General features: G+C 39.0%; 1 protein-coding gene across 1 annotated transcript in view; it reads right to left on the bottom strand.

Annotated features, from left to right (window-relative positions):
• COL1A2 (collagen type I alpha 2 chain) overlaps nt 1-14,919 on the bottom strand; it is a 50,601-nt gene that overhangs the window by 18,705 nt on the left and 16,977 nt on the right. Inside the window, exons 15-31 of the mRNA XM_025164705.2 lie at nt 14,066-14,164; nt 13,734-13,778; nt 13,518-13,616; nt 12,416-12,469; nt 12,200-12,307; nt 11,212-11,265; nt 10,975-11,073; nt 10,371-10,424; nt 9,740-9,838; nt 8,328-8,381; nt 7,631-7,684; nt 7,489-7,542; nt 5,999-6,052; nt 4,122-4,166; nt 3,150-3,248; nt 1,812-1,919; nt 371-424 (exon numbers count right to left, since the gene is read on the bottom strand). Coding sequence (XP_025020473.2) covers nt 371-424; nt 1,812-1,919; nt 3,150-3,248; nt 4,122-4,166; nt 5,999-6,052; nt 7,489-7,542; nt 7,631-7,684; nt 8,328-8,381; nt 9,740-9,838; nt 10,371-10,424; nt 10,975-11,073; nt 11,212-11,265; nt 12,200-12,307; nt 12,416-12,469; nt 13,518-13,616; nt 13,734-13,778; nt 14,066-14,164 — 1,233 coding nt within the window. The remainder of the gene's footprint in view (nt 1-370; nt 425-1,811; nt 1,920-3,149; nt 3,249-4,121; nt 4,167-5,998; nt 6,053-7,488; nt 7,543-7,630; nt 7,685-8,327; nt 8,382-9,739; nt 9,839-10,370; nt 10,425-10,974; nt 11,074-11,211; nt 11,266-12,199; nt 12,308-12,415; nt 12,470-13,517; nt 13,617-13,733; nt 13,779-14,065; nt 14,165-14,919) is intronic.

Below are 14,919 nucleotides of genomic sequence, written 5' to 3'. Positions count from 1 at the left end.
TCAGTGTATAAGGAGAATATTGTTAAAGTATACAGAAGTGCAGAAAAAAAAAAGAATTTATTTTTTTCAGTTCTATTACCCTGCCCTCCCCCCCAATGTTCCTATCTTTCCAGGTAATTTCAACAGTTTAATTTCAGAGTTTACGTAAATAAATGCAGTCATGCTGTGTTAAAATGCATTTTGATTTAATCTCTAAACAATCTTTATGCTGTTTGCCCCTGACTTTGGGTTAAGATCACTGAAGGATAAGAGCCAACTTGTTGAAATCTACATTTTTCACTAAGTGCTAGCTGGCTTTCATGTTTCAGTTGCTAAAAGAACTACACACTTAGTTCTTTGGAAATAAAGTAAATTAAAGACACATGCTTACCCGTGCACCATCTCTTCCTGTTGTTCCAGTATCTCCTCTGAAGCCAGATGGACCCTGAAATAAAGCAAAAATTGTGATTATATCTAAGGAGTGTGGGATGCTTTATGTGATAAGGATTCTCAAAGTAATGCTGGGGAAGAGCCTCATCTCAAATTCTACAAGCTCACATCAATGAAGGTAGATAGTGACTGATACCGTTGTTGTTTCTTTTCTCTTCCAGTCATGATGATTTTTACCTTTTTGGTTTATCTTGGTTAGCCATTTCAGCCAATTCGTTGATATACTGATGATACAATCCCTCTAATTTTGGTGAAAATAATTGTGAGCCTTCCAAAGATACTGCAATATTTCAAATCTACTCATAATCAAAATGGCTATTTAAAAAAAAATTGTTCATGATTTTGAGGTTCTCAATTATTAAGATGTGTTTAACACCTACCTAAGGTTGCGTTCTCTGACAAGCGTATAGAAACAGAGAGTTGAAAAGGATAGCTTAAGGCAGTGTTTCTCAAACTTAGCAACTTTATATATGTGGACTTCAACCCCCAGAATTCTCCAGCCAGCATGCTGGGAGTTGAAGTCCACACACATCTTAAAGTTTAAGCCATCTACTCCAATCCCTGTTTAATATAGGAGTTAAATTAAAGCATCTCTGATAGATGGCTATCTGGTGTCCATTTGAACACATGCACTGAAGAACATGCCTTCCTTTAACTTCAATCCATTATTTTATATCCTGACTTTAGGACAATAGAGAACAGATCTTGACCGACTTCTGTGTGACATCCTTCCAGATATTTTAAGATTGGTACAATACTCCCCCCCCACCCCACATTTGGCTCTTCTCAATGCTAACTAGGCCCAATCTCTGTTTATAGGTCTTAGGAGATTATCTCCTGTTCTTCCTCTCAGCCTTTTCATAAAATTGGTCTGAAACCTTTCTTTAATTAATTAATTAATTAACCTTTCTTAATATAACATTGTGCTGTACTGTATACGTTTCGCACAAGTACCAGCCCTCAGAACTATAAAAAACAAACTAGATAAATTCTAAGCACATTGCTCATGCTGATAGAACATTCTAGAAGTTGCCATTATTGGGAAGGCTGCTTCAGAAATTGAGCAAAACTGCCTTTGATCAGGGATTCCAAATTCTGGAGATATCCCCAGTTCAGCTTCTTTCTCCCCTTCCCGTTTCCTCTAGCATAAGGGAGTGCTTCAGACCTGGACTATTGGCCTTCCTGATCAAGTCTTTTCCCCCCTACTTAACAGCAGCATACTAGACTTTTAGAAAGGATTCATTCCTGGTCATGCTGGGGATTTTCTGAATACAAGCTGTGTGTACTACCATTGAGTTATAGTCATTTCCATGAGGAAGACTTATAGTAAAATATATTTACTTAATTGTGGGGTAGCTGTTTCTTTCCACCTATACTCTTACCTTTTCACCTTTGCCACCTGGACCACCAGCAGCACCTCTCTCACCATGGATTCCACTAGGACCAGATGGGCCTGCAGTACCGGCTGCACCAACAACTCCAGGTTCGCCCTAGCCGAACAAGGACAGGGGAAGAAAAGAGTAAAGATTTAAGGACTCCAAAGAAAACTAGACAAGGTTTCTCCTGCTACTCTCACCAATCTGTTACTTTTGCAAGAAAAACAGTATTAAGAAATTCTGCTGGATGTTTTTTTTAAAAAAGAGAGCCAGTGTGATGTAATGGTTAACATGCTGGACTAGCAGCCAGAAGTCAGCTGGGTGAGACTCTGGGCCAGCCACTGTCTCTCAGCCCTTAAGACTGGAAAGTAAAAAGACATCTGTCTATCAAACTGCACTGGACCAGCATGGTAGATTATGGTCCATAACCTGCAGTGGATTTAGCCCATCATCATCATCATCATCATCATCATCAACCAAGGTACCATAGGTGAGAGGACGTTTTTATCCTGCATTCATCAAGCAGTCAGAAGTAGATGAATATATCTTAACTATGCTTTTATACTTATATAATAGACAAATTCGATTCGCTTCACATTGTCCTCCATTCCAGAGGGATCTGGGTCTAATCCAGGATAGATGAGAAAAATAGCAATTACAGAAACCTGCAGTATAATATCCTTTTACAGTATGGGCAGGTTGGGTCTTCCTCTCCCAGCTCAAATTCAGCAGAGCAGGTATACTGTATTATGTTTTGAAAGAAATGTAGTAGACCGTCAGTGAAAATGTCCCCTTCCTGTAAAGCTAGTGACACTTTGCAGTTTCCTTCTCATCCTCCGCAGTAGCCCTAGAGGAAGAGGTGTCATGCCAAGATGGCACATTTTTGTGTAGATCAGCTGACACAGAATAAGGCTTCCAAGTCCCCTTTATCAAAGAGCAGTTCACCACTGCGGCATAATAAACTTTGTTTCAGTACATGGTGTTATTTAAGCAAAAATGAAATGTGACCTTCCGAAGCATGTGCAGAAACTTTTTAATGTAGAAGGAACTCTCTATGTAACATGCGTAATATTTTAAAGCTCCATTTCTAACCAAATGTGCTAAAGCCCTGAGCCTTATTGTTTCAGCATCTAATTAATTGTTTGATGTTTCCCACTTGCATGTTCTGTACACTGCAACATTTTACAGACGGAGTACTGAAATCTATCATGTTCACACTGAAGATTTGGTGCTTTAGAAATAACGTGGATGTCATTGCTGCATCCAACTGAATTCTTCCCGCAAGAAGATCACACTGCCCTCTCCTGGATTCATGAAAAATAGCAACCCTTCCTTCTGCCTTACCTTATTACCATCAGGCCCCGGTGGACCAGATGGGCCACGGCTTCCCATAGCGCCTGCAGGACCAACAGCACCGCTTTCACCTGGTGCACCACGTTCACCCTGAAGGAAGCAGATTGGTATAAAGTGAATTGGAGTCCAGATGCCTTAGTCTCATTTATGCAGAAACTGGAAAGGTGTTGTAAGCTGCATTTCTTATACTGGTTGATTCATACAGATGTCATAGCTACTTAAGATGGTTTAGGTCTAAGTGTGTTCATCTATAGATATATTGAGCTTAAACTAGAGATGGGGGGGCATTTTAGTAAGCCCTGAAGATTTATTCAAATTAGGTATGTAACAATTTCCAGCAATTCTACAATTTACTTTTTTAGAAATCCTGATGGACACAGATCCAGAAATAAAGTTCCATTAGTTCAGTGGGATTCACTACCAATTTTGTGTAACAGACCAGCAGGTATCTAGATTTATTTCCTAGTCAGTTCACACTTTAATTCCTCCAGTGTGACCTATTACTGTGCAAACCTAAAGCATAAATATGTACATGCTGTCTCTGTGTGTATATGCTTTATCAGTGGGATATGAATTGGTCATAACTATTTCAAAGCGTTTAATGAAAATATACCCAAATCTGGACATGTTTACAGTGTTAATTTGTTTTGGAACAATGTACATTACACACTTTAAAAAAACACTCAATAATACAACAATAGAAATATTATCTCAATATTTATATTATTCTATAAGAATCTTTAGAATATGATTACAGTTAAGTGGATGTTCAGAAAAATCTAATTATATAAGGAACTATTTTTCTATATAGGAAGACATCTTAAAGTATTGATTTCTACAACATAAAGGACTTATACACACACACACTCTCTCTCATACTATAGTATAATACTAGTATAGTAGTGTATTCTGCTATATTTCAAATATAAAAATACAGTGAAATATAGAAAAGTATATACTTACTCTTGTGCCAGCAGGGCCAGGGAGACCAAAGTCACCATGAGCACCCTAGGCTCAAAAGAAAGATTTGTTAAGGCACTCCTTAAAAGGATTTATCATTATTTCAGAATTCATATGACGTTCTGAGATCTAGGGATATTTTCATCCAGGAGGATAAAAGGCAATAGATATTCTGAACAAAAGAAACACAATGAGATCACTAAAAGGAGTAAAACCAGATTATACCTTTCTGCATTTCTGCCCGAGTGTTTGTTACAGTTCACTAACATGCATTGTATAGTTCAAAGCAAGTTTGTGGGGTGGGTGGATGGGGGTGGGTGGGGGAAACAGCATAGGCAGCCCTCGAGTCTCCTTTTCGTGGTCTTTGGAACCCCCTCTAGCTATGATTGATGGAAACTGACAACACACCCTGCTACCATTTTGAGATAGGTAACATATGAAAACTGTAATATTAGTCCTAAAATAGGAAAACACATTTGAAAAACAAACATGGACGACCTCTCAAATTCCCCTGAAAACCCACTCTTACCCACATTTGCAATGCATCCCATCAACTCTGTGCCCTTCAATCACCTCCAAATGTTAAATTCAGCCCTTGGCCACTAAAAAGCCGCTTACTACTGATGGAAGAGAACAATATTCACTTTTTTCTAATGCTGTAGAAGTTGTCATAAACCAAGAAGATGCCGTTTGACTTTATGGCAGAATATGACAATTGTGTGGTGTAGTTGCTAGAACAGTATTCTTTAACCTGGTGCCCTCTAGATGCATTAGGGCTACAATTCCCAGAATTCTCACCTAGTGTGGCCAAATGCCATGTAGTTTGGGAATTCTGGGAATTTTAATTCTCCTACAGTTGGAAGTTGGGGGAAGATGTGCTAGGCTTGAAGAATGTCAAGTGAATGGGAACTCAAGGTTCAAATTCCTTTTAAGTTCTTGAATGACTTAAGCTCAAGAAAGTGGCAGCGCTTAAGTCAACCTTCGCTGATCTTGAACACCTAAGTAATGCTGGTTATGATTAGTACTTGGATTTTCTGGCAGGAAGTCCCAGTATTGGGAAGTGGAAAAAGATCCTAGAAGGCTGCAATGGCAACCCATGTTTGTATTGTTGCCATGAAAATTACATGGACAAATCAGTGAAGTCACCAGTTCAAGGAGTCAAGCTAGGTTCAAGGAATATAAGGAACCAGGAGACTTTACTTTTAACTGTAAGATTAAAAGGAAAGAGAAAGGAAAACTTTTTGGAGAGATAATACTGGTGACCAATACATATGTCAGTTGTTGAAGGCTGTATACTTATAAGACAACAAAATAAACTAAGCCAGTTCATTTGTTTTAATAGCCACTTTTCTATATGCCAGGATTTTAACGTTTGATTTCTGTTACTAAACATGTTCACAGAACATAAACAAGCAGTGAGTTTGCTTCTCCAGTTGGTCAAAAGAGGAGCAGGCAGGTCTGTGAAATCCCCTTCATTTCCCAACAATATGAAAAAGGGGAATTTCAAATGAAGCTAAGGGAAGTATTCACCTGCCAGGCATGCTATCATCACTGATTTTAGTGTCCTTTGATTATAGCAGGGAAATAGAAGATTGCTAGATCCACACCTCAGGCACAAGATGAAGTGCATCTTCCCAAGAGGCAGAATCACCACCTCATGCTTTGTTCTTTGTATAATTCTTAACTCAGCCTTTCCCAATCGCTCCAGCAACTGGGGACGATGGAAGACACTTGGAAGGCGCCAGACTTGGGAAGATTAAATCAATAAACACAATCTGCATCTTGTCCAACGGATGTTAAAAGCTGTGTTGCATCAAAGTAGAATCTTTCCTGATTAAACCAAGAGCCTGAGGGATAATCTGAACTGCTTTAGTACTTACCCTATCACCTGGTTTGCCAGCTTCACCCACTGGGCCAGAGGGACCAGGAAGGCCCTGTGGGAAAAAAAATGAACAGATGAAGGGACAACAATCCCATGTAATTTGTTTATGTGCTGTAGACAAGGGAACCCATGGGCCATGCAATGAAACAAATACCTTTGTTTGACCCTATCACTGTGCTCTATTCAATCTAAGTTATTCCTGAGTTTTGAACTGGAGACCAAAGTGTCCATTTTAAAACCTGCCTGTTTGGCGTCAGATCTACATGAAAGTAATCACTGTATGTGACAGCTCAGTTTCTCTGCAACTGATTTCCCCATCCCAAGTCCTTCCATGACTTGGCCCCATCCCAGGCATCCTTGACCACTGGGTAGGTTGATGGGTGCTGACAGGAGTTGTAATCCAACACTAGAGGGGGGCGTTAAAAATCCCTTTGCAGGCTTTGGAAGACCACCTTAAAAGTTCCTTTAAAAATACTCAGTTCACATTATCTGCATTTCTATGTACTTAAACATATTTACACTAAACATATGCTTACTGATTCTGTATCAAACTAAGCCTGCATATGATGAACATAGGGTGATGCAATACTTCAGATCTGACTTGAAAGAGGTGCTTCAAAATGTCTAGGAATGTGAACACAGCACCTGTCTGCAACTCTCCAAACAGATCTGATTTCTTTAATGAGCTGCCAACCAGGGTTGTGTTCACACTCCTGTATGTTGCAAAACACCTCTTCTGAAGTGAATTGGAGGCACTGCAGAGCACTACACAACAAACATCTCTGAATGTATCTATTGTCATAAAGTACAGTGCCTCCAATTATTATAACCTGAGCCACTGAAGCTAGGTGATTTGAACTCTATGCATGCCCATTTTTAATAAGCACACTTTGCAAGATATGATCTAGCAACTTAGGTTCAGCAAAGAGTTCCCCCCCTCCTTTAATTACTTTCCTTGTCAGCACCCTTACTAAGAATTTTAGAATTTATTTGGTAGGATAAAATACTTGTCTATTTATCAGTCATCAAGGTTTGTTGAGATATTTAATAGCATTTGAATAATAGCCCATACACGTAGTCCTCAACTTAGGACCATTCGTTTAGCGACCATTCAAAGTTATGATGGTGATGAAAAAGTGAGTTATGGCCAATCCTCGCACTTACGACCATCACAGTGTCCCAGGGTCACGTGATCGGGCACTTGGCAACCATCTCACATTTACGATGGCTGCAGTATCTTGGGGTCATATGATTGCCATTTGCGACCTTCCCAACTGGTTTCCAACAATCAATGGGGAAGCCGGCAGGGAAGGTCACAAGTCACGGTCATGTGATGTATCACTTAACGACTGCACTGCTTAATGACCACACCACTGAATGACAAATTTTCCAATCCCTATTATGGTTGTAAGTCAAGGACTACCTGTATTCCCTTTTAGCATTAAAGATCAAGAAAGGCAATATTGGGTAAAAGGTATCTTCACTTACTTGGAAGCCAGGAGCACCAGCTGGACCAGTTTCACCTTTTGAACCTGCACTTCCCTAAAATAAATATTTAAATTGAAATGATGAGGAATCAATAATTGGCAATGAAGCATCAAAGGTTAACAAGGGTTGATCTTGTACTTACAGTGAGGCCAGGTGCACCCTGAGGACCATTGTTTCCATCGGGGCCAGGAGCACCCTAGAACAACAAAGCTTCAGTGATTCATAGTGTGGACAATCTTATTCTCAAATATACACCCTGTTTAATTATTTCCATGAATGTGTCTCTGGAATTACCAGGAACTGAGTTCAACTTGAAGGAAACTTTACTTTTAATGAATATGGAACTCTCTCCACATGAGATCTGATACACAAACTTTTAGCATTGGTTCTATAAGCCAGGGTTCCTCAAGTTGCTGAGGTTGAGGAACCCTGCTATAAGCAGTTAATTTCTGCCATGTGTGTCTTAAAATACATCTGTGTATAGATCTATTCTGTTAGTGTAGATTGCTCCCCCCAAAATATTGCCTTGGTGGGCTTTTTATTAAAGGAAGATAACAATATGGCAGTGGAAAATTTTAATTTCATAAGTAAGCTAAAGCTGATCATTCAGATATCTGAATGATGTCTTAGAGAGTATTTGTTTCCATTTCATGTAACAATCATTCAAAATATTAGCTTCTGGCTACTGCCAGAGAACCTATAAATACAGCAGCCCTTTTCAGTTTTATAAATTATTCACACTAACTTGCAGACTCTTAAATATTGGCTAGCCTACATAGATCATGTTTCTCTTATGAAAGGAAGGTTATAAAGTAAGGGTATAAATTAATGTCACTTACCCGTGGGCCAGCCAGACCAACATTGCCTCTGTCACCAGGTTTGCCAGGCTCACCCTGGTAAAATAAAACACATTGAAATAAGTTACTGTATTAAAATTAATAACAGCTACCTCCACAGTACTTTCAGTAGCTCTAGTCTTCTACATTCCCTTATATTGTCTATGGTTGGCACAACTGGGCATCTCTTGAGATCTCTGCTCTAGCAGAGGGCCTATCATGATGGACCTCCTAGATCTGCTGCTTCTCCTGTTTAAGGTTGCTACCTATTTATTTTATTTAATAAATTTCTCCCCCGCCCATCTCCCCCCAATGGGGGAACTCTGGGCGACTCACACAAACATTAAAACCATAAATATATATAAATACATAAAACATCCATTTATTGGCTCACCCATTCTCACACTAAGAAAGGATGACCAAATTAGGAGTTCTGATAAAAAGGACAAACAGCAACACATGCTGAAGCCTGCATATACTTTCACTGGCAAGCAAACAATTGTCAAAATGATGAACTCCCCCCCACCAAGCAACCTGAGCTACACTTACAGGCATCTTGCCTGAGGAACCTCCTCCCAGTTAAAAAAATACATAAAATGGAAATGTATATACACAAAATCACATAAATGCAGAACTGAAAGAGAAGCAACACATCATCACCCCTCTAACCAGCTGTTATATTTATCCAAGGGAGATGTTGCCTCAGTTCTACAGCCCTACTAAATACTTTCAAAGGCATTAGTCATATAGCCCTACAAAGCAGTTTATTCCACTGTAGCTTTAACCTGATACAGTACCTTATCATTAGATTCAGTGCTGTGGATGCATTTAACCAAATGTATTTGTCATTTTCTTCCAGTTCAATGGCGCTGGATATGCTTATTCACACCCAGGCAAGATTAGGTAACATGTTCACCATATCCATAGAAGAAATGAACAGAAATAAATTTTGCACCCACCCAATTGCTGCATCCAAGCATTAGAAGAAAAAAACTGAAATATTACAAACACCCCAAAAAAGAAAAAAAGAGAGAGAAAATATAATTGAAACCCACCATGAGTTAAAAACAGTAAGTGGTTTACAATTAAAATGAGCACTAAGCTAAAAATAAATTCCTTGAGAACTGAAGTCACAGTGAGGCTCAGCCATTTTCTTGGTTAAGAATGCAAATGATGAAGGGCAATAGAGGACTTCACAAATGGGACTGCCAGCTAAATCCAAAGTCATCTTGGATCAGCAAAGTGGTATCAAATAAGACAGATGTTTTGGCACTACATTAGTACTATGGTAGCATCATTCTGGCATGCATTGTGGAGATGCCATTAAATGGGATGCCACGAAACTGATGCTATGGACAGCAACGTAAGTCACTGCTCTGTTATTTGTCAAGCCCATAACATTCTACTGTACTTACATTTGGACCTTTTGGTCCTGGGAAGCCAATGTTTCCAGGTTCACCTCGTGGACCAGCTGGCCCAACTGGGCCAGAGCGACCATCAGGTCCAGGTGCACCCTGCAGGAAGAAAAGTTCGTAACTTGTATTGTAGTATATAGTATCACTGCGTGAATATTGTGCTTCCATTGACAGCAACACATTTTTAATGGACATGAAGACATTTCAGAACGAATCACTTTCCCACATGGCTGTTTTTATGACACTGTTCATTAGTTTGGTACCAAAAAAAGAAAAAAAAATCAAATACCCCCCCCCCCCTCATTACATGGAAATGGATCTACACAACTAGAAAAATTTAATAAATATTACATCAGTAGCTTTGGCTACAAAGCTATTGCTTATGTACAATATATATAAAAATGCAATGCAAGTTCAGGGTTTAGCCATTAATTCTTGAACTTTCCATATTTTAAAACATTTAACTATCTCAGAAAAATAGGATTCAAATATTAAAGCTTAGTATAATAAAAAAAGTGGTACAGAAAATCAATATAAAAATATAAATGCTATCCATAAAATGCATTTAATCTTTCTCTCTTGTCTCTCTCTCTGTCAATCAATCTTTGCAGAACAAGGGTAGGATACTTACAGCAGGACCTTCTTTTCCAGCAGGACCTGGGCTTCCAGAATGTCCAGGGAGACCCTAAAAACACACAGATACAGTATTTAGCCTTAATATATCTTTTGAGTTACTTAAAACTAGAATGGGAGACCTAATTCCACCCTACATGCATATTTAAACATGGGCACAAAAATAATAAAATGCATTGTTCTCTATTAATCAAAGGAATGTTATCTAGAGATGCTCTACTGAATTCAATGAGATTTATTCGCCAAAACTGTGCAGTGTTCTGCAAATATATTTAAAGGTAACACTGCCCCCATTCTTCAATTCAGTATGGCTTTCTGCTGGGGTAGAGAGCACAGGATTACAACGTAATGTACATGAGTTTGCAACAATCTCTCTAAAATGTGAATAGGAATAACCTGCCTTCCAGCGTAGGTATGGGAGGCAAAATAAAGTCTTTAATGTACAGCATTTCTCTTTACTAGATACGATAAACATATTTTCTTCAAAAGGTTATGTTTTTAAAACTGGCCATTAAGAAAACAAAAAAGGCTATGTAAATTCAGAATGCAGCTGCTGTCTAAAACTGCTGATTGATTTCACAACATCATCCATCTTTACTTACTCTTGCACCCATGAGACCAGGTTCACCGGGGCGACCTGTGTCACCACTGGAACCTTTAGCACCAGCAGCACCAGTAGCACCACGATTGCCAGCAAGGCCCTACAAAGGAAACACATTAGGTTTATATTAGGACACAATACCGGTGATCAACTGTCTGGCTTTGTGGGATAGGGTAGAGGGGAGTTGATAAAGTTATAAAACTGATTAAAATGGAGAATAAAAAAATCGAAAACTTACTATACCACCAGCTCTGCCATCAGATCCCGGGAGACCACGAGATCCAGGAACACCCTATGAAAGAAACCACAACTTTTGGTCAGAACTGGAAAAGAGCTTCAGCCAAACACAGAAGATATTTGGCACCTGAGCACACAAAGGATGTCTCTTTGTTTAGTGGAAAGAGAGACATTATGAAAGATCCAAAACGTTAGTTTTCCTGCATTTTATCATCGAATTTCAATTCAGTGAGAGTGGGACTGAAACCGAAAAGTGAGGATCTTTCTAAGACTTACTTTCAGTATCTTATGGATTATGGCAGAGCAAAATTTAAAAAGAGCCAGAACTTACTCATGATATGGAAGATATGATTTCAACATAAGCAGGTAGCATTAGCCATGAATGTATATCTACTACTTCTTTATCATTCTTTATTTGTGCATCTGAATTGCTTCTTTTCTCAGAATTAGTTCAGGAGATTAACAAATCAGGAAAGAAGCAGATCATAACCATACATTTCTAAAGTTGTGAAGGCTTGGAGATCATGTACTAGACAGTTAAAATGTAAGAATAAATGTGCTGTGGCATTCATAAGAATTTAACACTGCAGCATATTGCCCCCAACTCTCTTATTTTATTTTCTCTTCTTTTCCCCTTGGTATTTGGGACCTTTCAATTAGACCCCTGGGCCTAAACATATCAAACTCTGCACCTTGTTGGACCAAATCCAGCAATTGCATGTGCTTGTAAAAGAAACACATTTTAAATGTAAAGGAAGAAATCTGCTTTAGTCTGTTGGTGCCTTTAGCTCAGAGCCAGCAGTGCAAAGCAGCATACCACTGTGTAACGCTGGGTGGTTTTTCCAATCACCTGCTATCTAGTTTTGTAACTGGAGATGCCAGGAGATTGAAGAATATGCTTTTTGTAAAGGATTCACACTACAGAATATTTCCTACGGATTTCCCAAATATATTTAGTGCATTATTTTTCCAGTATGCAAGAGACTTACTCTTAAACCTGCAGCTCCAGATGGACCAGCAGAGCCAGGCTCGCCATTAGGACCCTTTTTGCCTTCTTCACCATGTGGACCAGCAGGACCAGCTGGGCCAGCAGCACCCTGTCGGTGGTAAAGAGAGCAGAAGAGTCACTAGCTTGATAAGAGGTTTCACTTGGGTGAAAAGCCACTCTGAAAATTAAAGGACTTCCATATTTTTATAATACTCACAGGCTCACCCTTGTTACCAGACTCTCCCTTGGATCCAGGAGGACCTGGTTCACCCTAGAACCAAACAGAACGAAATATCAAAGAAGAGAACTTTAGTTTCTCTTTAAGCTCCACATTCTTCAAGAAGAACTGTAACAGAAAAAGCTAAGTTTCAAAATCATGCACTAAGATGCTCACCCATACCAATCAAGTTGATTCTAGTTTGGATTACTGCTTGAATTTCAAGGGAGTGGGACAAAGTAGGCAACTTTAAACAAACTATTTCCTGCTTTCGCCTACCCATTTTAGCAAAATTATGTTTCCTTATAATTTGGTTTATGGTAATTTCAGCACTGGCTTAGATAATGTACTCACTCAAGAGATGAGGAAAAGAGATGAGTTGGGGAAAAGTAAGAAACCTTGTACTGTATATATAGCACAACAAATAATTTAGCTAGGATGTGCTGAATTTAAATGTGACTTCAGCCAGGACTGGACAGCATAGTTTTGTGACTCCTTTAAACTCCCCAGAATTTAATGATATCCATCTAAGCTTATAGTATGGATTCAAAATGTTAAACAGTGTAGAAATCTTGGTGGAAAATAGGATCCTTATACATTTAGGACTGGATTAAGCCATGATAACCTCATATAGTAGACTGTTTCCAATATACCCCACAATTGTGCATAATCAAATGATAAGTTGTGAGCATGACTATCCTGGTTAATCAAACATGGAGAAACAGCCACAAGACTGTTGTGAACTGTTTTCCTTCACAAAGAATAGTGCTTGAACTTCATGGATTCTAGAGTCAACAAATCTCCTTTTTGTTTACTTTTTCCTTTTGAAGGAAGGCAGCCCCTTTAACTTAACATTAAATCCAGATCCAGATGAACAATTATCAGTCACAACAGTTTTACAGTTAACTAAATATGAATAATCTTGCAAATCTGTCAATTGTGCACCAATTAAATAGCTTTTAGCCAGAAGATGGGTGCAGACTTGGAGACTAGACGTAAGTCTAATGGCCAGCTAAAACATTCACTATTAAAACTGGGCACTGCAGGCTTTGTGAAAATAGCAAACCCAAAAGGAAAGTGCATTTGAGACAGCAGAACGTACAGAAAGTCCTCTCGCACCACTTGCACCAGCGGGACCAGATGGGCCAGGTATACCACGAGGACCAGGCAGGCCAGGAGCACCAGCCACACCAGGAAGACCCTGTCCAAAAAGAAAGAAGAGAAAGAAAACCACATTACAATGCTATTGTCATCTCTGCAACCCCAAGAGTGATCTTCCCCATAAGAAATGCATTCATTTCAACACATGCATACGTACAGCAGCACCTTTAGCACCAGGAATGCCATTGGCACCAGGGTTACCCTAAAAAAAAAAAAAAGCAAAATATATGTAATTACATTTTACAAAAATATATGATCAACATTCACGTTCTTTGGGTGCAACTTATTCAACTGAAGCTACTCCCATAATTCATATTGCCTGGGAATTTTGGAGTAGTATTCCTAAACATCTTAAGAGTATCAAGTTGGAGAAAATTGCTCTGTAACAGTGTTTCTCAACGTCAGCAACATTAAGATGTGTGGACTTCAACTCCCAGAATTCCCCAGCCAGCTCTATAATATCAATGGCAGAGACTCAGTGTAACTTACAGCAGGGCCAACAGGTCCAGCAGCACCAGGGAGTCCAATTTCACCACGAGGACCAGAAGGTCCACTTGGACCAGCATTACCAGCAGAACCGATTTCACCCTGTTGGAAAGAGATTAGGCACTGATCAGTTTTTCAAGGACAGGATGGCAGTGTTAGATATGGGTAGTTTATTTTAGTACAAGTTACCTGCACTGCTCTACTGCTGACTTTAAAGCCCAATTCAAGGTGCTCAGTTTGATGCACAAAGCCTTATGCAGCTTAAATCGAAGCTATCTATTCCTGTAACGTCTGTTACAAGCTCAGTGTTTTCAGTGGGGCACCTTTTGCAGATTTTACCATGAATTTGTCCAACACTAGCAGTATTTCTGCTTCTTCCCTGGTGGGGCCTTTATGTCGAAGAAACTATTGCTGGAGTTGAGGCAGTCTTGTTACAGTTTAGGAGACGGCTTTAAAATATATTTATTTCCCCAGACCCTTTAATACTGTTTAAGCATGCGCTTAATACTTTTCTTGGCTCTTTTTACTGAATCTCTATAAGCCAGCCCAAACCGTTAAGACAGCAGGCAGCATTGAATTCCTTTAAATCTGTCAATCAGTAGTGGCAATCTCAATGAGATGAAAAATTAACTAGTACAGTAATTTTAACATTTAGTTTAGAAAACAGAATGGCTCAACCATTTTAAAAGCCTATTTATTTTCTTACATCTATATTGTGGTCATAATACCTATTGCATTCCAAAAAAGGCTTTTATTAAAGAATGATGGTCACAGAAATAAAGGCACAGGTAAATAATTATACAACAACATAATAACGACTGGCAGAAAAACAAACAGAATTTTATGCAGCTCTTATT

This window comes from Python bivittatus, unplaced genomic scaffold (assembly GCF_059951505.1).
Source record: "Python bivittatus isolate LINGU-HERP-01145 unplaced genomic scaffold, Pbiv_v1 ctg000610_np1212, whole genome shotgun sequence".
NCBI classification, from domain to species: domain Eukaryota; kingdom Metazoa; phylum Chordata; class Lepidosauria; order Squamata; family Pythonidae; genus Python; species Python bivittatus.
Note: the sequence above shows the minus strand (reverse complement) of the source record. Positions and strands in the feature narration are given on the sequence as shown.